The sequence below is a fragment of the Buteo buteo genome, chromosome 11 (assembly GCF_964188355.1).
Source record: "Buteo buteo chromosome 11, bButBut1.hap1.1, whole genome shotgun sequence".
Lineage (NCBI taxonomy): Eukaryota > Metazoa > Chordata > Aves > Accipitriformes > Accipitridae > Buteo > Buteo buteo.
The window spans coordinates 23,234,960-23,258,168 of record NC_134181.1 but is presented as its reverse complement, the minus strand read 5'-3'; the positions used below and the strand labels follow the sequence as shown (position 1 = coordinate 23,258,168).

General features: G+C 47.0%; 1 protein-coding gene across 8 annotated transcripts in view; it reads right to left on the bottom strand.

The window, feature by feature from the left end:
• Positions 1-1,441: 1,441 nt before the first annotated feature.
• Positions 1,442-23,209, bottom strand: part of RANBP10 (RAN binding protein 10) — an 87,492-nt gene continuing 65,724 nt past the window's right edge. For 4 of the 8 annotated variants that reach the window (XM_075040506.1, XM_075040509.1, XM_075040512.1 and 1 more), the window contains 8 exons: positions 20,764-20,876; positions 17,955-18,063; positions 16,809-16,957; positions 14,456-14,651; positions 12,914-13,038; positions 11,887-12,032; positions 11,297-11,408; positions 1,442-9,097 (listed from right to left, as the gene is read on the bottom strand). In XM_075040506.1, the coding sequence (XP_074896607.1) occupies positions 8,967-9,097; positions 11,297-11,408; positions 11,887-12,032; positions 12,914-13,038; positions 14,456-14,651; positions 16,809-16,957; positions 17,955-18,063; positions 20,764-20,876 (1,081 nt within the window). In that variant the 3' untranslated portion in view covers positions 1,442-8,966. Of the gene's footprint in view, positions 9,098-11,296; positions 11,409-11,525; positions 11,657-11,886; positions 12,797-12,913; positions 13,039-14,455; positions 14,652-16,808; positions 16,958-17,954; positions 18,064-20,763; positions 20,877-23,209 lie in introns of those variants that run through there. The other 4 variants (XR_012652235.1, XM_075040507.1, XR_012652236.1 and 1 more) reach the window with 4 other exon arrangements.

Here is a 23,209-nt window from a genome sequence, read left to right as displayed (position 1 = left end):
GCAAGTAGCCGTGCAAGGTGGTAAGCTTGTGTATAGACACCCCCAGTCTGTATTTCATAAACTCTTTAAACACTTTGCTTATGAAACTGAGCAGCCTTCCCCAATCACTCAAATCTGAGGGTTACAAAGATTATTTCCACCATTATTTTTTTTTTAAACACCACTGAAAATCACAATTATGTAGGCCCAAACCCAGATTATTACAGGTGGACAACATGATGCTTAAGGGGAAAAAGCAATTCTTGCCATAGCACACAGCTAATCTGGAAATTTTTGACCTGCAGAAAGAGTGGTGGTGAACAAGATGTGAAAGGTGTTACAAGATGCCATTGCCAACAAGAGCTGAGAAAGGCCAGCAGATCATCTAGGAATATTATGGGGATGATACATCGTACCCTCTGTGACAAAGGTGATGATGGAAATGTGGGAGAAACACCATCTGCCTGTATTACAGAGTAAGCCTTGATGAAAAAAAAATCATTATTACAATTTTACTAGTCTCTATCCCTTCATTAACAAAGTAAAATGACACTCCACTGGGCACACTGACGTTATTCCTGAGGATTTTACCACCCTGACAGCCTGTTTTGGGCAACAGGGAATGGAGTTGCGGTGATGTTGAGGACTCATCCAGACCCCAGGGACCTCCTGCTCAGGGACCACTCACGTGAGCTGACGAGTGAGATGCTGCCGGGTGGGAATGTGACTGATTGCGTGGCATCAGGACCCAAGATGCAGGAGGTGGTCCACAACAAAAAGGGCACCAATTAATAATTTCCAGGGTCTGCCCTAGGGGTTTGGCCATAAGCAGGTGCTGGACACGCTCCTTGTCCACTCTTTCTAGCAGAGCTTAGCAACAGTGGGAGAAGCAATTCTGTAGAAAGTTTTGAAGAACAGCCATCACGTGCTTTCTGTTATGCCAAGAAAATCTTACAGCAGAAATATATATAGGTGTCAGCAGCTGCTGCATCATGAACTGCCCCATAAATACCCATTATAGAAGCTGGGTAGGGCCTACCTGAAAGTCTTAGTGATAATTGCTTGTTTCTCTCCAATAATTGTACGTGAGGCAGCAAAGCCCGAGCCAACAGCCTGCCCTGACCCACGTAATGACATGGACACACTCCTGCTGGTGTCTGCTTGCCCCTGGGTGGGAAACACCCATCCTGGAGCCTGCTCACTCCTGTTGGGCAGACCCCAGCTCATTTCACCGAGTGCTTGGTCCCAGGGCTGATGCCTCCCGAGCTGTGGGGCATCACTGCACTAACCACGCCGCTGTCCTGCCCGACGGCTGCCTGCGGGCAGGCAGCCCTGCTCCGGCAGGGCCGGACCCCATCCCGTGTCAGAGGGGACACAAGGTGCTGCTGGCGCCAGCTCCGCTGCTCGCCTTCCCCAGTGAGCAGAGACTGACAAAGCACACGGCTCCACGCTAGCTCTTGCACATGGATGTGTATTTTAATAAAAATAATTCTGTCAATATACAGCAGAACGTCGATTTCTTTACCATATTTCCAGTATATTTTCATAGGCTTTTTCTCAGTTAAAATCCCCCCTCCCCTTTTTGAAGTTTTCATGCGAAGCGTCAGATAACTTAATTCACAAATACTAAGCTTAGACTGAACCAATGTGCACAATTTGTGTAATGTCCATCATTTGTGTAATGTCCACTTAGCCAATGTTGTACCAAAGAGGAGGAACCCCCCCCTCCAAAGGCGATGAGAAGTCTGGAGCGGCAGAGGGAGATCTGCTCTGTCGCAGCCCAGTGGTGGCCATTCCTCCAGGGCTGGTTGGAAACCTGCAAAGACCTCGCACCCCATGCTCCAGCTGAGCGTTTCATACCTGAGTTTTGAGCAACCAGCAGAAGAGAGTTAACTGCATGGTGGGCAGGTCCTGGGGCTTGCACTGCCAAACAGGTTGTGTGCAAGAGCTTCAGGTGCCGGCAGCCTCCTCCTGCCTTCCCTGGCTGGAGAGCCGTGAAGAGCATGCACAGGTAGGACCAAGAGAGACAATCCCAATCAAATGCCTGTGCAGAGTCCTTGGTCTGGAAGAGTCACCATACTTGTATTTTTAAAATTTTCTTTAAAATCCTGATTATCCCCAGAGTCGCTGCCGCTTCTCCTTTCTCCAAGTTTGAGCCTGTGAGAAGCCCAGCCTGCAAAAAATCCCCTGTGCTCCCTCCCGGAGGAAGGATGCAGCTAAAGCCCTCCCAAGCAAAGGGGTCAGAGCACGTGCCTGGACCCAAGTGGAGTGACCAGAGAAAAGGTGTCTGCCTGGCCAGAGAAAGTTCAACAAGGAGCAGAGGCCTGCATGGCCTCCAGGAATGCTTCTGTGGCAATGTGAGTGAAAATCCCACACGGGACTCGGCTTCCTGCGAGCAGGAGAGAGTTAAGCCTCCCTCTTGGAAATAAAACAGCTGGCAGGACGTGTGCTCCTCCAGCCCGGATGAACCCTCGGCTTGCTGGGCACTGCAGGCTCAGAGCTCTGGTGTGGGATGCAGGGAGAGGGACAGACGTGCCACGTTCACTCATCCATCACCTGCCACCTCTTGTTGCAGGGAAGGATGGTGGAGAGGAGCTAGGCCTCCAGGCTCTCAACAGCTCCCCTTTCCTCCCCAAATCTGCTGTAGCTCCCCCAGCACTCACCCCACCAACATTTCCTCCAGCTCTCTGACCTACGCAGCAGACGGGACATGGTTCACAGCCAGTTTTTGGCTCTGAGTAAGAGCTGCTGGACTGCAGTTCCCTCCATCGGTCATTCTTCTGGGGCAGAAGGGTGCCAGCAGCACACAGCACATGTGCCGTGTTGTCTGCCCCCCCTGCCCACTTTTGCATAAACACTTTGGGACAGAGATGTACAGCTCCAGTCCCAACACCAGCTCTCTACAAGTAACCTCCGGATACACCACTCAGGCTGCTCTAACATGGGCAAGGTTTGAAGGAAGTTGCTCCTTCTGCAAAGATGACTCCCAGGTAGACCTGGATCACCTTTTCAAGGAACGTGTTCCTTCTCTCATGCTGTGACCAGCTCCATGGGGCCTCACTGCGCCCAGGACCTCTCCGCCTGCCACCCTGTGGGGCAGGTGAAGTCTGCACACTGCTTCTTCATGGAAAGAACATCCCCATACTGTGTTGTGCACCATGCAGCTTCGTGGCATTTACACGCTGCTATATAGCCTGGCTACCATGGTCCACCTTCTCAATCAACCCCACGACACCAGAAGGAACTCTGAAACTTGCATCTAAGCAACATGTGCTACGTGAGTATTAAGAAAGACAGGTACCAAAGCAGAGCAGCATCACAGCAATCCAACAAGGTTTGCTTTGCTGGAGAAGGAGACGGTTCACCATCCCTGATGCCTAAGGAGGAAAATGTTAAATTCAATCCCCAGAGCTAGTTACACCAGCTCTGGTTGTTCCAGTTGTTCAAGGAAGCCTCAAGAACAAAGCTATTTAAAGAATGGTAAAGATGCCTTAATAAGACTATGAGAAAAATAAGGACACAGCTTGAGGACAGGTTGAGATGTCACTGTAAAAAAACAGACAGAATAAGGAAGCAGATGGGAAAATTCTACGTGTATGCAACCACGAGGTACTATACTGAAGGGGCCCATTCTCCACACCAGTCACAGCTGCATCTCCTGGTGTCCACATCAGGTCGGCAGCAGCACAGTGAGCACCACCAGGATGTTGGAAATAAAAACAGGCTATAGCACTGATAACCACACAGATTCCACGTGTCTCAAAGCAATAAGCTCGTTCTGGTACACATAGGGGGCTGGAGGGGAGGGAGAGCAGCCACTGGACAACCTCCCCGCAACAGCTGGATGCTGTGTACCCGGTGCTTCACTTCGGAGGTCCCTCTCTATTCTGCTAGCCACACGCAAAGGCTCAATTTCTAACCAGACTCCAAAAGAACGGCAGAAGTGCTACAGCCAGCCCAGCTGCAGGCTGATGGGATCCTGTATAGTGACAAAAAGGGATCGTTGCATGCATATCTGCCCCTTTAGGCCAGCGCAGCAGAAGCAAGCCCAGGAAAAGCAGCTGGAGTTGCCAAGCCTAGGCTCGACAAACATGTTGTTGGCCGAGCCACAGAGCTGACCCTGGTCTCAAAGCAGCTCCTGCAGCACGAACCGCTGCAGATACCACTTCTGGTAGTCACACAGGTGGGAGAATATCGGGATTGTGGGAGGCAAAGGAGCAAAAAGGGAGACCTGGTAGCAGTAAGAAGTTTTCCCAAAACAAGCTGGCCCTGAGAGCACTTCTAAGGATGCACAGGAAATAGACTGTTGCCCTCCCTGCTCACAGAAGAGATGACTGAGAGCTCATTCAACCCTGTACGTCTTGAATCAGCTTTTGTTAAACACCTGCTAGGACAGGATCACAGAGGAATCAAGAGGAATCATCTCCAACAAGATGGTTCCAAGAGGAACAGTAGGAACCAAAAGGAACAAGATTTGGCTCCCGGGGTACAGGAGAGATGTCCACAAACTGGAATGCACTCATCAGCGGCCACTAAGATGGTCAGAGGCTGGAGTACAAGGTGTATGAGGTGGATGCACCTCCCAGAAACACTTATCCCAGCAACTCCAATGCCTCCGACTCTCAAATCGATCCTTCGTCTTGTCTCACTCTGAAGTTCTCCCATGTTACTGTTGATGTGACTGCTCTCACTCACTGCTTGTGGGGACAGCATAAACTCTTGTCCGTGGGGAGAAAAACCTGGTGATGTAATTCAGCTCCATGAAGCTCTCCCCACAGAACCCCTGAGGGACACTTTAAACAAGGCTCCAGGTCTGGAGTTCCCAAAATGTTGTTTTCAAACGGCCACTTAACAGGCAGGGCATTAGGCTCAAAACCAAAGTCCGTGATGTGCAGGGCTGCAGTTCACCACCCTTGAAAACAGGTTTTCACCAGGTCCCTGGGAAATGTTATCCTTCTGAGAGGCCCTTGCTGCAATGCTGAGTTTGAGGAAGGCAGGTGGAGTGGTTGGTATCCAGAGTACATAGCTGGAGTGTGCTTGCCACTCTGTAGATTACAACTCTTTGGTGGTGACCCTGGACTGATCAGTGGAGAGCTGAGACCCTTCGAGTGTGCAGACATGGCAGAGCTGGAAGAGGTTTAGTTGTTACAGCTGCAGCATTTCACATGTCTGGGGAAGGACACCACAGCTAGAAAGCCTCTCTTGGGGCTGCATGGTGAGAAATGTTGCCTGTGAGCAGTGTCTGGCTGTGGTTTGGAAAACCTTCTTCTAGGATCTGAAGTCAGTAACCTACGTGTCAACCTCATGTGATGGAAGCCGTATATCCGATGCCATCAGCATTATAACACAGGGACATAGCTGAGACCTTGTCACCCTCACCAAGAAATGGGAAGCCAGCAGTTTCTACTACAGGCTACACAATCATTTACATGGCTTTACTGAAGGACTCTTGGGAGAAGTGACACTGTGAGGGACTGCCCAGATGAAGCAGAGTCTCAGCTGGGGTGTTCTTAGTTCATCTGTTTCTGAGCAAAGCATGAGGCACTTAGAATAACAAATCTCAAATCACTTTTATAAAAGTAATTTTTAAACTGCACATAGCCTCTGGTGGTGTACAACCACACTCAAGAGTTAAAGACCTCAATTCAGTTTAGTTCTCTTCACTTTTTAAAAAGACTGCAACAATTCAAACCAAGTCTCAGCTGACATGAACCATCAAGGAGCAGCCAAGGACACTCAGACACCAAGAGGCTTTGAAAAATTACCTGGGAAAACCAAGTCAGAAATCTCATACAGCAATCCGTGGTAGGTTGAAGCCTATACCTACACCCCACCACACACCGCAAACACACTCACCTTCCCCACACTGAGTCATGGCCATGTTAGTCAGCACTGAGCGCAACAAGCAGAAACCCCTAGTGAAACCACAAGAACACTTGAAATAAAAAAAAACCCAAGTAACAGGTATGGGACAGATACGTCACAGCAGAAAAGTCTTTGCACTCCTCAAAAACCAGAATCAGGACACCAGGTACAAGAGCTGGCAAGAAGCTGGAAGCAGCGATGGGTGTCAGTTACAGCTGTGAGGCCAGTTAGGAACTGGAACAAGTGGAAAGAGAAAAACAACTCAAGCTAGTACTATTGCTTTGAGTGCAAGAAGTGGACAGCATCACTGCTGTCTACTCTACAGGGATCTACTGCCACTATGTGATGCACATCGTCAGTGCCAGAGAGTGACTCACAATTAATCATCAAGAGCGTGGCCTCTCAGCACTAACAATGTACAGAACAGCAAGATGGTTTCTAACACAGGTCTCTCTCCATGAGAAGCCAGAGAAACCATCCCATCACACATTTCTTGGCACCAGAATAACCGGGTATCTAGGAGCACCGCGTGGGCTTTTTTATAGTGAAAGGGAAACCAAAACAAAAAAAATGCTCTAGGATAGTCAGCACAGCTTTGCTGAGACTCCAAGTTGGGCATTAATGTGACACATGACAAAGAGACTTGGCTTAAAAGAACCACAAAGAGAAGGAACAAAAAAAACCTCAGAAAGAGATAAAGATGGTGTTGCTACAAAGATGAGAGAGAGGTCCGACTGCAGTCAGACAGCAGCAAGCTAAATGGTGACCAACAGCAGAGAAAGCTGCCAAATGTGAAACGCAAAGCCAGGTACTAGGGTATTTCCAACCTAAGCACCCACAATCAGCCCATCAGTGTGCCATAAGCCTGGGTCTAAGAAACAGAGAGCCTGCAGAAGAATCTCTCACCAGGCCAAGTTCACATGCTGCCTCAGGTTCAGCAACAGCACCGGGGCACGATGGGTTAGGCTGGGCAGCCTGGCAGGTCTGAAGCCTGCCCACCGAGTTAAAGTGTCTCTGGAACTGCAGTGAGGTAAGGACTGCAGCCTGAGGTAACATCCATTGCTAGGAAAACAAGCAGAGTTCCCTCTGCTTTTTTCAACTATACGAGTTGATCTAATAAAATTATCTCCTCCACCTCTAAACCTCGTGTTGCCTGTTTTCTTAGGCCACCACGCCTCTAGCACTGCCTCTACACACTGTGTACCTTCACCAAAAGGTAGCACTAGGTGTTCCCAACCACCTCCAACACCATCTGTGCATTCACTGCCACAGTCATCTTCTGCAGTCTGGGGGACACATGCCCCCCTACTCTGCCCTGATTTCAGACCTCAAGTTCCAGCTGCAAATCAAGCCCGCAAATGCAGAAAATCCTTAAGGCTCTGGGCTACTGCACAGAGGTCACACACCACCTTCCTTTCTTCAGTGGCACACAAGCGCTCTTGCTGCTTGAAGCCCTGCCACAGGCTAACCTCCATTTTAAGGGCAAACTTCAATACAATCTGTTCTTCTTTCATTGACCCTTCAAAAAAAAAATTCATGAACAGCAGTAAAATACATGCTGGGTCTGAGCTCCCCTGGGCCCTCCTCAGAGCTACTGACCTAAAATTCATTTGGTGCAGAATTACAATTCCTCCCATGCAGCCAGACTGAACCTGAAGTCTCCTAACGGTACACCAGACGACGCAAAGCGTGCAGTCCTGCTACACAGCCTCACCAGTTAAGAGTACACACTCAGAAACACACACAGGCAGATGGTTTGAATGCCAAAAGCTTAGCAGCACTTGAGTCCCTGGGCCTGATACACGTTGTAGCAGGGACACATTAGTCCATCTTACTTGGAGGTTACTCACCCACAGATCCTTGCTGGTCACTTTTGGGCCTGAAACTAATAATTTTCTTAGTAATCCTTAAAGAAACATTGCTGCTCCCTTCTGACTGGCTCAGACCTTACAAAGCTAGTACTGACCCTAACCTGCAACTTGATCTTGGCATGTGCCACCTGCAAGGGTGAGCACAGTCCACGCTAGTGTTCTCAAGACACTTCCAAAATTTAGAAGTGCTCATTTAGATCAGTGTTACCTGGAGGGGGTCAGTAAATACTACTATTTTTGAGTCTTAGTGACAGAGCCCTCTTATATGGAGAAAAAGGGGCATTTGTGATTTAACACAAAAACTGACAGCCCAGCCGGGCAGCACCCACAGATATTTCTTGCAGGCTAACATCACCTGCTTCTACCAATACAGTGGTAGATGACTTCATATTTGTCAGTCCTGTCCCTCTATCTGCTGTGAGAGCTGGATTTACCTATTTCTCAGGGCTGCTAGATGCTTCTACAGCGCAGCCACTAACATAGGCAATGTCAAGTCTTCTACTCTTCGCACTCACAAAGACAAGCATTTGAGAGCCTTGTACTCTGAAGAGAGGCATGCACCATGAAGGACCAAGCTCCTCTAACTCCCATCATTAGTGCGTGACAGGACCTACCTCACCAGGTCTCCTGCAGGGTTGTATGATGTGCATGGCTGGGACCGAGTCTGAGGGCAATAAATACATCAATGACTTTGAGGAGGTGGAAGAGACCTTTTTAATAAACAGGATTCAAATAAAATAAAAAAAAATCCCTCTGAACTGCCACTGCAAGAAGAGTTCAGATAACTAGCACAGAAGATGATGCTGTATGTGCATGATGGAGGGAGAAGGGAAGAAAAGAACAAGCTGTCACCAACTTGATGAGCTTCCTCAGTAAATCAGCATAAACCAGCTCAGCAAAACTCTCCAGATAAAATATTGGTGGATCCATGAGAAACAACTCAAATCAAAATAAAGAGAAATCCCTACATCAGAAGGCGCTACATTAGAATAACCAGCGAAATACTGAGTGCCGCTGGAGCCGCAGCAATGGCAGGGAGACAGGTAAGATCTGCCAGTCGTTCCTGGGGTCAGGAATAGCCACACAGTGAGGGACTCACTCAATCCTTTCACAGGCGCTGTGTGTGTGTGTGCTAGAGGGGGTGTTGGTGGCAAGAAGGTCAGGCTATCGAACGAGGTGGTGGTGTAGAGTGGCAGCAGCGGAGGGTGAAGGGCAGCACTCAACGATGTCAACTCCATCTTGCTCTGGTGGCTAGTGCAAATAGTCGTCTACTCTGGCAAAGGAGCAGGAGCCCAAGCCCACACGAGCCATGAGCCGCAAACACTCCGAGGCCTGGCCCAGGGCAAGCATCAGCGGGGGCTGCTTTGGCAGGTTCTGAGATTCTGTGGGGGCAAAAAGAAATCTATTTAGAAGAGGCATCCTGGCTGCGTGCCAGCTCACCTGCACTCAGGTCCCTCTCAGTCCCACCTGGGCACCAAGCCCAGCATCCCTGGCAGAACGCGCTGGCTCTGGAAGGAAGCTACTCCTGAGTACTGCTGGCACTGCACCACTGCTCTTCCACACACCTCACCCACATGCCTCACCCATGACACATCCCATGTGGGGCCACAGCTCAACAGGGCCTTTGAGAAAGTGCTGCTGTGGTGGCCAGAGCAAGAAAAAGGCAGTGGAGCTCCTGCTGCCTCAGTGTTTGCCAGAAAACCCTCAAAGAATGAGAAATCAAAGCATGGAAGAATAAGGAAAGGCAGGAGAAATTGGCACCAAGTGAAAGGTAACCTCTCCATCTCTCCCACTTGTGCAAGTCTACACAGTAGTCCAAGCCCTAGACAAACTCGCTCACTGGTCACTACTCCTTTTCAACTTCATGTTTGCTATGTATGCAAGAGGGAATCATCAGCTGAGCTAGACGAGGAGTCTTGCGACCTGTGTGACGGAGCATGTCCAGACACTGATTTTTGCATCTCCCTGGTAACATTCCTCAGCAACTTGTCCATGCTCCTCACACACTGGACAAACAATAGCTAGAACTGAGCCACCCGGCTGCACACTTGCCCATGCTGACTGTCAAGGGAAGGGACTCTCCTTCCCAAACCATATAATTTCTGTTCATTTACTCAGACAGAACAGGAGCCTTCACAGGTTTGTCCATCAAGCTGTTCCTTCCCCCAGAAGATAATCTCTAAATCTCCTTCTGGCACAGTCAATGTGAGGTGCACAGAGCCACTAGGAAACATATCTGGGCACAGTGAGCTAGACTGTGCACACGAGTGAAGCATGAGTTTCCCAGACAAAGCAGCTGTCCAGCGGACAGTGTTTGGCCGGCTGTGGATGGACTGAGCTAACCCAGGAGTGTCCTGTGAAGTTACCTGAGCATGGTCTGGTGACAGGATCAAGGACCCTGCCTAGAATGAATCAATCTCTTTCTTGCAGGCTGCTGGCACGCCATAACCTCATTCTCACTATACCCATTTCTCCACCATGGGATTTTCTGTAGCTGAAGATGCCAGGAGGGTCAGCAATGACATGGCAACTCATTGACTGGAAGCACAAGACTTCCATCAGGGAAAGCTACTGCATATACTACACCAGGTTCAAGACAGAAGGGTAAACGACAACAAGCTGTTGGGCCAAGGAACGTGCTTGTCTAAGGAAAATGGAAGAGCAGGCATAAACATTCAGCTCTGAGGAAACAGAGGAGGGCAAGAGACTGCTCATACCTGGATCCAACCGTGATCCATCCTGCTGACACAAAGAGCAAAGCTCATCAGAAAAAGGGGAGCTGTCTTGCTAGTTGAAGAAAAACAACCTATAACCAGATCTCTGCACAGAGCAGGGTCCTCTCAGCACAGTTAAGACCAGAAGGGAAAGAGCAACAGGGCTGGACTATTCGCATAGCCCTGATTCTAACAGTGGACCACAGGCAGCCAGGCTCTCTGGGCTCTAGCAGGCATAGCACATGATGGGAACATGCAGAGGCAATGCTCGAAGGGAAGAAAAACCCTGCCTGCTTTTAACTCTGCATGTTCAGCATGAGCTCAAAGGTAACTGGAATTACGGCTCCCCTCTCTGTTTTAAAGCCAACATCATGGAAACCTGCTTCACTTACGAGCTGCTGCATCAGAGGAACCACATTCCGTACCAGAAAGTAGGATGGTGTCAGGACAAAACTCTGCCAAACCAAACAGCATGGAAAAGAGCCCTGGTAATGTCAGCAAAATGATTCAGGTGGGTTCAGAGCAAGAAGGAAGAGGGGCAGGAAATATATCAAAAGATATCTTGGCTTCTTCAGTAAGCAAGGGAGGAAAATCCTAAGGAGCATCCTTGGAAGCAGTGTTGAGGAAGACCCAAGGAAGGGAGCCAAAAGAAGATTAGATCAGGAGGATCCGTTCTCTGCAGGCTTCTCTCCCACCTCCCTTCCTGCATCACTGCCCCGTCAATTCCCAGCAACAGAAAGAGAGGAAAAAGCTAACCACAAGTTATTTCTGAACTTTTCCTAACACTCACAGGCTTGCCTGCCACAGGACAGCCCTTGAGCGCAGGAACGTCCAGTGGGTAGCACTCATGTAGGAACCAGGCCTTACCCAATATAGCACTATTAAGAGCAGCACACACAGGTTCCCTCTGGATCGGGTCCAGCTGTTGACCAACGGGGCAGTTCCAAGGGTCTGAGTAAGCTAACAAGCTAAATGCATCCTGTGTGAGAGAACAGAAAGGCACAGTAAGGTCATGCATGGCTACAAACACACAGGAAAACTGCCAAGTCCATCAGCCGGGGCACCTCCTGCCATCGCCAAGGTGACAGGTGCCTACCTCCTGAAAAGAAATGGCCCTTTTCTTCTTGGCAGCAAGGGACCACACTGGGCCATCAAGACAGTGGATTAAAGAGGGTGCCCCCTCCACCTGACAGGGGAGCCAGCACAGGAAGGCAGGTAGAGTGTCACCTGGAGAGAAGAAGAGCGAAGGCAGGCAGGAGCTGTATGTCTTCTCTCCTGTGCCAAGAACTGGGTCTAGATGCTCTACATTCACTGAGTTTCGACCTCCGATCCCCATGCAGTCCCCCTCTTCCTCACCAGGTGCAGAATTGGGGGCCACCCAGAGCTCTGCAAGAGAACCCACAACCCCAGTCCTGGCCCAAAGAACTGCTGCGATGCAGCACAAGGCCCAGGCTTACCTGAAGCATCTTTTTGTGCACTGTGTTCTTCCCATATTCTCTGCAAAGCTGCTCGCTCAGCATCTGCAGCTCCCGTCCAAACTGGATCATCCGCTCTGTGGCAGCATGGTTCCCTCCACAGAGCTGCCTCTGGGGGCAGCTGTCTTCTAGAGTAAAGGCAGTGAAGAAGTAACAATCGTCTCTCACTCCCCACCACTGCCCACTCTGTGTCATGCCACCCATAAACTCCTTCCCCTTCTGGAGCAGGTCGCTGCTCCCTGCTCTAAGTTTATCCCAGTGGAAGCTTTTTCTGATCCCTGCACTACAACAGCCAGGAGTGTTTTTTTCATAACACCTGCTAGGTACAGGGAAAACTTGAGCTCAGTTTGTTTAATGCCTACCTAGGACTACCTACAAATCAAGTATTCTGATAAAATCATGGGAGCTTGCAACTCCAGCTGTGTTACCCTGTTACAGCATACACAACATGGAAACCCCTGGTCTAACACACCCTGGACTCAGAAAACTTTCAGTCAGAGATGCCAACACCACCAACTTCCCAGTATTAGGTGGCCACAACACTCATTATAACTCAGTTTCAGAGGTAGTGTAGCTAATTCATCCTCACCCTCCTGGCTAAATCACCCACAAACAAGACAGCTGCAGCTGACCACACTGTGCTGAGGACACTTTGTGGCTGGGCATCAGCCAGCCTTTCACAGCTCGGTTCAGTTCCTCAGCTGGAAGAAGTGCCAGGACTGCTCTGAGCTGGAATTCATGACCAGTGCTGAACAAACCTTTGACTCCCATTGCTTTCTCTGCTCCACAACATCAGCAGCACTGCTGCAAGACTATGAAAAGCCAGAGCTGGTTTTAGTTCCAGGACAGATTCATTTTCCCCGTGAAATGGGCATCTTGAGAACTTCATTCACTGAGGTGGGGAAAGAAACCCAAAGTACATGTTTTTTCCCCACAATCCAATCACAATTTTAACTCTCCTACCAGCTCTTTCTATTTCCCTTTACCCCTCCTGCCTCTGAGGTCCTACCCATGCTGGATTCATCTGTCTGCAGGATCTCTTCATGTTTGTAGGTGCCATTCATTATCCTGGTGGACGAATTTTCCAGGACTCCGTTGGGGTAATGCTCAGCTTCCATTTCCATCTCGCTGTCACTGAGGCGAAAGGAGGAAAGAAAGGCCAGATGTCTAAATTAGAAAGGGAAGAAATTAAGATGACACGTGCCAAATGATGCCCAGCAACGGCCAGTAAACCAGGAAAGGTGCCAGCTGCACTACAGGGAGTCAGATGGTCTAATTCAGTGTAGTAAAAAACATTGCAGGCTTCTGAAGGCAACTTATGAAACAGGTTTCTGTTCTGAAAGTGCCTGTCATAATTACAGGTGCAGAATGCTTATCATTTTCCCTTCAGGAAGCGAAGGAAGCGAACAGCAGCCAGACAACAGATAACATAGTAGCATACTAAACAGGAGGGAAATCTTGGCTGTGGTAAGCCATCAACCCTTGCAAAAAGTGCAATACAGAACACAAGGGCTCTAGGCTTAAATGTTCAAGACAGCAGTCTGAATGAGATTGCTGAGTAAGTGCTGATTAACTGAAATTATGAGAAAATCTTGCTGGGACTTGGGCTTTACATTTAAAAAAAGAATCATAAATCCAGCACTATCAAATTATTCTGGTAAATTGAGTCTGAACAAGTGTTTTTCACTCAGTTACGTGCTGTAAGGCTCTCAAAAGGTCATGATAGAGACTACAAACTGTCCTGCAAACTGTGCTCAGCACAGTACTCAAGAGGATGAGTGCCAGTAGCAATTAGCAAGAGATTCTACAAATCACAAGGATATCCTCTGCTCCAGCAGGGCCTCAGACAGCCCTGCAACATCAACCTGGAAAGCAAGCCCAAAGGAAGCTCAGTTCTCACCACAGCTCAATATGCTCCGCACTCCAGTAAATGCAGAAGTAACTATACCACTCTCCTGGACCACCTATGGCTTCTTGGAGAAGGGAGGCTTTCTAAAAGTCTGACCTGCCATCACAAGCATGAAACAAATTCTAAAACAAGCATGAACAAATACTGCTGATTCAGAGGCTCATCTGGAAGGAACTGGGCAACAGGTGGAGGGAGCCCAAGAAAATCACTCAAGAAGGCAATGCACCAACCCCGTAATCACTTGAGCTGCTGCCTCACCCACTAAAGGGCAGGCAAGCTGCTTAGCAGGAGTAATCGACTGGCTGAGGCAGCAGTAACAAAAACAGGCTCAATGGGAGAGCTTCTATGCAAACTATCATGTTGGGCTCTGATGACATCAGTTTAATGGGACAGCTTGGTGTTTGAAACAAGAGCATCATCATAATTCCTTATGAGATGAGCCTCCAAGCCTAAGCCAGAGTAGGGGAACTGGAACAGGCTTGTGACTGCGAGGAATAGTAAGGACCTTGTAGATACGAAGAGTTACGTTGTTGTTCAAAAGAGTAGGACAGATGCCCTTCTGGCTCCTCAGAAAGCAGACTGAGCCCTCTCCCACCATCTCAACCTCCTCAGGCAAAAAAAAAAAAAAAAAGGAAAAAATACCTGGTTTCTTGGTTACTCGTACTACTGTGCTGCTGAGATTTGGTAGAATCTGTAGAATTGGACTCAGAGTAGTTCACAGATGAGGGGGAGGAGGAGGAAGAAGATGAAGATGATGAACTCAGTGTTGGATATTTACTGTGACTCTGTTTGCTTTTTGTGGACATTACTCCATTGCTACAGGTTGGACTATCTGCTCCTGAAAGTCAAGAAGAAAGGGAAAAATGAGACCAGACTAACAATATCACTCTACTGTGAAGTCAACAATTTAGCAAGAGAGCAGGCCCCAAAGTAAGAAAGCAAAATAAGACTGCAGATTTTAAATTATGATTCATCGTTCTTAAATTCAATGGGGTTTAGAGAAAACACAACTGTATATGGAAGGAACCCCACTACTCATCAGCAACCCCTGAGCTTAAGGAAGTTCTAAAAATGGGCTGCAAATAAGAGATTGGCAGAAACAGCTCACACAAGTACAGAAATTATTGTTGAAATACGAAGCATGGGTGGTTTGTAAAAAAGTTTACAAACTCTCTCCTCACAAACCCAAATATTTCTCATAAACCCTCTATCCAGGAAAACTATGAAAGCACAGGTGAAAACTGGGCCACAAGGAGAACTCTTTGCAAGCAGAACTTCCCAGGCTTTCCACAACCTATCTTACATTAGGGATATACTTGATTCACACAACACTCAGCAAATAACAACAATCCTCTTAAAAATCAAAAGCTAACCTTCCTCATTCAGGAGAACAGACATCACTGAAAGGAGAGTCAGGCTTGAAATCTCATCCGCTCCCCCACAAAAGGTGCCCATCAAGCTGTGGAACTCACTGACACAGGGCACAAACCTTTAGTCATTACCACAAGTTTTATATGGATTCAAAAATGACTGGCTAAACTTACAGAGGCTATTTAAAACCAAGACAACTGCAAATCATTAGGGCATCAAATAATATTTTGGAAAAACCTCACTGTGGGCTTGCCTTCTTCATATATTCTTCCCTAACCAACCAATATTGACCACAGGATCTCGGCGAGATGATGTGACCTGGCGTGGCTGTTCCTCCAGATGTGATGGTGATATATCCAAATTCATCAGCTGATCACACAGTTATATTTATAGCTAGGGAATTCACTTATTTTTTTATCACAACAATACAAAGATTCAAACAATGGGCCATTTTGTGCATTTTAATGACAAAGACGCAGTAGACCGTGCACAACAGTTCTGCTTAATCTTTGAAACATGCACTGATGAAATTATCACTATTTTGAAAGCACAAGGTCTGACAGAGAGAACTGTGGAAGGTGATGTCCCATGTATGAAGATAAATACATATGAATGCTGCATTGCGTTGCAGGGGCTTTTTTTATGTAGGCACCTCCCAGTTTAAAACAGGTATTACCAAGAGCTTTTATGCATTAATGGGATCATTCTGACTATCTAGTCAAAGAAACATATCAAGGGTTTCTGGCAAGGCAATATTGGCAAACAAAGATATTGGCTTGGGAAGGAGAGTGACAGCTTGGAGGCATTCAAGTAATTGTCTTCCTTTCCCTTCAATGTTTGCCCGTCCACAGTTTGTCACATGCAGCAGTACGAATACCAAAACAAAATACACTCGGATTGCTGTGAGCAGCTCAAGGCTCAGTGAAGCAGCTCAGACTGTTTTCAGGGGCTCTGCAGGTCATACTCCCAGGCCCACTCCATCTTCAAAGCTGTAGTCAATAATTACCTAGGGAAGATACCTTGGGTGTCCCGCTTTATCTTGTTCTTTCCACTTCAAATCCTAAAGTTTAATTTCCCAAACTGCAAAGAGTTGATGCTCCAGAGATGGGTTTTGCAGGTACAGAACTGCTCACTTTTTACGTGTTTAGAGCTTGCAAGGTAAAGTCCATGGGGGAGGGAGAAGCTGTCATGCAAGGCATTCCCGTAACCTTTCGCTCTGTTGGCCAGAACAGTGCATCCTCTGCTTGGTTCTTACCAGAAAGCAATTCTTATGCAGACTCCAAGGTACAAGAAACAGGCTTTGTTTTCCAGACCTCCTCTTACAGCTCGATCAGTGAAACACTGAGTCGCTAGTGGCTGCACCAGAAGGCCAGCTTCAAAAGCTTCTTTATTCTGAAAAAAACCTGCTCTGCAGACAATTGTCTGTGGAAAATAACTAACGCAAAGCCAATTCTTTAACAGTATAGAGACACCCATGATAACAGCATGTCCTCTCAGCTGGTATCAGAAAGGAAAGGAGCATTTCATAGAATAATGCACAGAAAGTAGCAGGTAGTGTAATACACAACCATGTCTACTTTTGACATTTGCTCTTCTCACTAGGAGACACAGAAAACCCACTTACCGGTACTATGAACATGTGAGTTGCTTGATCCATGTCTAGGACTTAAGCTGGGGGACCCGGGGTAACTGTCCTGGGATCTGGGGCTGCGGGCGCTGAAACAACGTACTTCACTGTCTGTCCCATTCACCATCTCCACAAACTGCCGACACCTGATTTCATAGGAGGGAAGAAGGAGAAAAGGGTGCGTGACAGCCAGGATGCTCTGCACTGAGATTTCCTTAGTTACTGAGAGGAGAAGTCCTAGCAACTGCATAGGAGTTATATTTCTTGGCTTTCAAAAAGACATTTCAGACTCCGGATACTTTTGTTTTGTGAAAGCTCTGATAATGCTATGGGAAGAAAGAGTTCAGAAACTGCAACTTTGATGCTAATGAATGTTGAGACAGTCCCAAAAAGCAAGTTTATTTCCATTGTGCTAAGAAGAAACTGTTCCTTTACAGCATGCTTTCATCTCCACCACATATGCAGGTACTCTAAAATTCAATTGTGTTGTGTTTTTTTTTTCAGGGAGAAGATACTAAATCTGCCAAACATCATAGTTCCCCCACTACTCCATCAACCTAGAAATACTGGTGGCCAATGGGAAATAGAGACGGAATGATGAAAAATGCAATACCCACAGTGACAGTGAGGACAGCTCCTCATTTAGCTTTACTGGGAATTGTCCTTATATGTCTCAGGAGGCTGGGGAGAGCCACTCTGTATGGCTGGGAGAACTGAGACACATAAGCACTTCTTTCCTTTAGTCCCTACCCCAGACAGCCTTTTCCGTACATCTGCCCTTCTAGGAACCCTCACAGTGACTGCCACATGCTCCAGTGTTGCAAGATCTCCACAAGACAAGCAAAGGCCACCTGTGAAGGAGTTTCTGGCAGTCAGCAGACCTAAATTTCACCCACCTGTGCCTGACCTCATGAGGCAAAGCCATACTGGGTCTGAGCAGCAACAAAAGAACTATGTCTACATTGCTACAAGCACCATGGAAGAACTGAACCTGTGTCCTCTCCCACCTGCTCCCAAAGGGATCTCAAACCGTTTGAATTCAGACCAAGGTGTGCAGCTGGACTGGATGGCTGGACAGCCTCTTTCTTCTCTCCTTCACCTACACATTTCAGCATTAGGGAATATAAAGCTATTCATACTTACTTTAACATGAAGAGCAGGTTGGGGTTATGTTCTAGGAGGCCAGGATAGAGCTGCTGGGTGGCTTCTATAGCCTCTCCCACTCTGCCTGCTAATACTAGCTTCTGTATTCCTGAAAGCAAAAGGAGACCTATTGACACACAGGACTGGCCAACAAGAACAGGCAGAAGAGTTGTCTCACATATGCCACACAGCTCTCCACTAGGGAGGCTAAGGAGAACTGGGGACCACAGTTTCTTTATTATGGATTAGGGTGAGGAAAAGCCTATGAAAATGAGGGACAATCTGTTAGTAGCTCAGAAACACCAAGAGTGAAAGGATCTGAAGGATGAAGCAAGTGCGCTTGGGTGGGGTGCTCTTGACTTTAGTCCTTTAGTCACAGAGCTATGCAGCAATGGAAAAGAAAGCAGGACACAACAACTGGTTGGGAGCAAGGAGGCTGCTGGGGAAATGACAATTTCAGAGGGGAAGCCCCTAGGTCACCCCCATGTTACATCCTCTGGCTGGTTCACACTTGGAAGCGTATGTACGGCTGAGCATCAGATAAGCAGAGTATTCTTAGGGGGTCTGTGGGCTTAAACCACAGCACAGTACTGTTTCCCCAATATCCCTACCTCTAAGTAGAAGTAATTATACCAACAAAACTGGGTTCATGCAAGTCCCACCTCAATGTATTCCCAGAGAAGTAACCTGAGCTTCGCCTGCAATGAGGATGTGGCACCTGTAAGCTAGCTCCAAGAAGCAACTATTGACTAAGCCAGAAACAGCTCAACAAGTTGTACACAGGTAGGAGTGCAAAGATACAAGGCAGAAGTCATCTACCATCCTGGGTGTTCATGTCCCACCTATGTTCCTTCAGTGAGTCAGAAGATACAAGTGCAAGACTTAACTTGAGATTCCATCCCTGAACTCTCAAGAGAAGCTGCTGATCTACAGAGGTTCACATTTTATTTTCTTTCTAAGTGTACTTAAAACTAAGAACTAAATGTACTTAAAACTAAAAATGCATTGCACTTCCCTCTCTGTTTTTCCTGGACTCCTTACAAACAACAGAGAAAAGGTTTTAGATTGCCTGTGAGGTGCATTGCAAGCAGAGGCTCTAGTAACAACAGGCTGTGACTTTTGCAAGTCATGAGCAGTTGAAAGCCCAGCCTGGTGATCCTCATTAGCAATCCCCAGTAACAATCTGCAATGACTTGTCTTGGCTCCCACTTCTCAGTGTCTGTTTGCTTGTTATCATAGCTGAAAGCTAAAAACAAAGACATGGCTCTCACACCAATGTGTGTTGCACAGTCTCCTTCATTTCACTGTTTCTTCTACTTACTTGCATGTCCGTTTTCATGTCTCGCTGCTTTTGACAGCTCTCTTCTTTGCCTTGTTTGACAACTCTCACAGACGTCGTTGTCTTTTATATTTTCCCCTTTTTGTTTTCCCATCTGTGTTTTCCTCACACCTTTTATTTAAGCCGCAACTTCAGAGCTCTATATTCCTTCCCTCCATCTGCCTTGTCACCTGTCCTCAGACAAATGAGACTGCACTGTCTCGCGAGCCTCCCGTAAAGCTTTACCAATTAAACCCACACCAGCAAGAACACTGGCTGGGGTCAGGGTTGCATAATGCATGACCTGGAAAGCACAAAGCCCATCAGCACTAACAGGCAGCAACTACAAGTTATTTTGGGTACTAAGCAGAGTCCCCAAATGAACCTGAATGCTGGCTAAGCATATGTAATGTATGGAGAGTGAGCTACAAAGGGGCACAATGCTCCTGATATGTAACAGTCACATGAGAAACAGTTCACAAAGGGAAGGGAAATGTACAGAGCGGGTTGTAGCCTGTATTCAACAGCCAGGAGAATGCAGAAAACACACCAATGTTCTGTGACTCTGCAGTTTGAGCCTGTGAATAGAAAAGCTAAAAAAAAAAGTACAGCAGGAGAAAGCTGCAAGCCTTATTCTGCAGGAACCAAAAGCACTTACAGCCTTACCAAATGAGAGATGAGCCACTTCGGAGGAAACAGCAGTAACCAAAACAGACATAGAATACAAATTCTTCACCTTCTGTGAGCTAAACATGTTGGCTATGAATTTGCAAAACCCTTAGTATGCAAAAAATTTACCTAAAGACAAAATTTGCAAACGAACTGGAAGACTCATTAACTCTGGGAGCTGTAGTCAAAATAGATTGATGTGTCTGGGTCCTTATGACCAGGCTAATGAAACTGCCCCTGCTGCAACAGACTGCATCGAAGAACCCAAATCCAAAGGGATCCTGATACGCTGTGACCTCAGTTCAGCTAAAGTCCAAGGTAACCGTTTTGTTCTCCACCAATTTGGCACTACCTCCAAGAAAGCACCTTCTGCCCTAGATATCACGTTTAGCCTGATGTGTGAAACTGCTGGTTTCAAAGCTGAGAGTCACCTCATCTCTTCCAGGATTCAGCTATTTATTTTCAACAATACTGAGGAAAATTAACCAAGCTGATCAGAAAACTTAGCATATTCAACACTGCCAGGCATGCAGGTCATTTCTCAGAGCAGACAGGCAGAGGAAAGAATAAGGCAGTTCTTCAGCCAAAGACGGCAGAGGGTGGAGGACACACAGTGGTGATGGGAAAAGTGCTCCCAGCGGTGGTCCCCAAGTTCTACTGACCCACAGGCAGCAACACTAAGTCAGCAGTGTGCTGTGGACAGCTTTGTACCGTTGTGGAATAACTTTTCTACTCCCACAGCACTTCAATCCTCTGCAGAGTCCTGAAGGTAACACGTGGCCAGCATGCTACACTTTGGGAATGACTAGTCAAGAGACTTACTTTGTCTATTCTTTATTGAGGTCTGTTCTTCCTGGATTGTGGTGTCTGTGACTCTGGCAAAGGCAGTTGCTGTTGAACAGTACCCATGATGAACCAAATATGACGAAACCATACTAGAAAACAAGAAAATACAAACAGATGAAGAGACATTGGTAAAAACAGGGTAATCACCCTGGAGGAAAAAAATCCAACACAACAGAAGTTGCAATTTCAGTGACCAAACTCAGCTTGCTTAGGACATAACCAGGGTCCTACTTCTGGGTGCAGACAGTGTAAATTTACAAGATGGGTACCTGGTCCTCAGGAAACAGGACAGCGGCTCTAAATTTACCTTACAGGGTGGGGGGGTGAGGGGGTAATAATTAAAACTCCCAAGGCATACACGGTATTTATTTATTTAATGACTGCTGTCCAAGGGTCACTTGTAAGAGCTCAGTACTGTGTTACTACCAGTGACATCCTATATAGACATAAAATCTGAACCTCAGAGAAGCGCATGGCTTTAAAGCAGATCTCACAAAAAAGGTTCCGGTCCTGAATTTCTCCCATTGCTTATTTTGCCAGCAATTGTATCTTTGGTAGTTGAATGTCTTTATGAATTCTACACATTCACAGATACTTTTATCTCCTGATTTACAAAGAGTAGACTGTCAGCATTGATTTTACAAACATTAACACATTTTAAAGTTGTATTTTCAAAAAACATTGGGGAGGGAGGTAGTACCACTGTCAGAAAACAAACACAACAAAACCATCTTTCTGAACAGACCATTTCTAAAGCACTTGTGCCTTCCCAGGATATGGTGGGTAAATGTTAATGCTCACCGGATTTTAACAAAAACTAAAAAGCCAGTACAGGTTTTCAAAGCTTCTAGTGATGAATTTCAAAATAGGCTTCTCATGATGTAGCTGGTACTGATCCGATCAAGACACAGCTCAAAACACACATTCAACTTGGCTACTTTCAGTACAAGAAAGAAGTATTTTATGAGTCAGCAATAATTTTCATTGTAAGCAGGTGTGTAATTTTTAAAACCTGTTTTAAAACCAAGTGCTTCTGACCACTGTTGGTACAAGACATGCCCTTTGCCCTTGAGATGGTACAGACAGGCATAATGAAGTGTATCCCTCTGACTGTCAAGCATAGCAGCCAGGTTACCCTTGCTCAGCCAGGCTGACACACTGAACAGAGCAACCCAGGCTGGCAGGAAGGGAGGGGAAAACCCAACTCTTGCTTCAGTGTAATTCAGTAGCCAGAGTCAGAGGCTGCAAAATTTAAATGCTCTACAAAGCTGCACAAAACCTGAGCTCCTCCCTATGCCACTTCTGCCCGTGGCACCACAGGAAGCGTCCCTGCATGGGTACGCAGCACTATTACATGATGGTCACTATGCCAGGCTAATTTTCAGCAATGACTTATTAGTTCTGTGTCTCAGCTACTTTCTACAGCAGTGCTGCACACTCTCAAACATTCAGCAGCACGTTTGCATCCAGGGGTACCTCTCCTGAAGTTCTGGGGGAACATTATTGCACTCCACTGTAGTCTGTGTGACATGTTCATGCAGACAACAAAAACTTTTCAGAATCCCTGGTTCTCCAAAGGAATAGCTTTTACTGCTTGGAAGCCATGGTTGAAACTTGTTGAGAGCAGAGGTGCTCAAATCACAGGAGCAGCTATCTCTGTGCTTCATCTAGGGGTGCTTCTCTCACCTAGAGTGGTCATGGTGGTGGTAGAGAGGCTTGTACTGTCTGTGGCTTTTCGTCTTCAAAACAGAACTCGACTGCATGCTTCTCTGTACAAATTACATAAAATTCTCCTCCTTCTGCATGGTACCACTTCTCAAATGAACATGCCAAGTCCTCCTGCTTTACCAGAAACAGGGACCTACACCGTTCCTCCTCCCATAATCAACCACACCAGCTGATCTCAAGTCTCAGATGACTCCTACTCAGATCCTTCATGGCAAGAGCTAAGAACATTAGAGATCCTATAAGACTGTAACAATACACAAAGAAGAAGAGTTTCAAGCACTTGAAAACCTTGTCAGATCAGCCTTTCTGGTGACAGCATATCCAGGAGTGCAATGCAGATGAAAAATTCTGCCAGGGTAATTCTTCCTCTGCAATCCAGCGAGGCATTCCCTACAGCAAACCTTCTCCAGTGACAGCCTCTCTAGGACTGCGCCTCTCAGGATCTGTCAGGGAGGAGAGTCTTTGAAGGGAAGGAAATGCTTAGCTGCATGGTTAGAGATTAAATAAGATACTATGAATCCTAACAAAGCCACAGGACAAGAAAACATTGGCCCAAGAGCTTGGAGCTCCAGCCTGAAACAGCTGGACTACTAACATGAGGTACAAGCCCTGACTTAAATCTGCCTACACAGAGGAGGTAGATGGGAAACATGATGCTGATTCTTAAAAAGAAGTCCAAAGGAGATATGAGGAA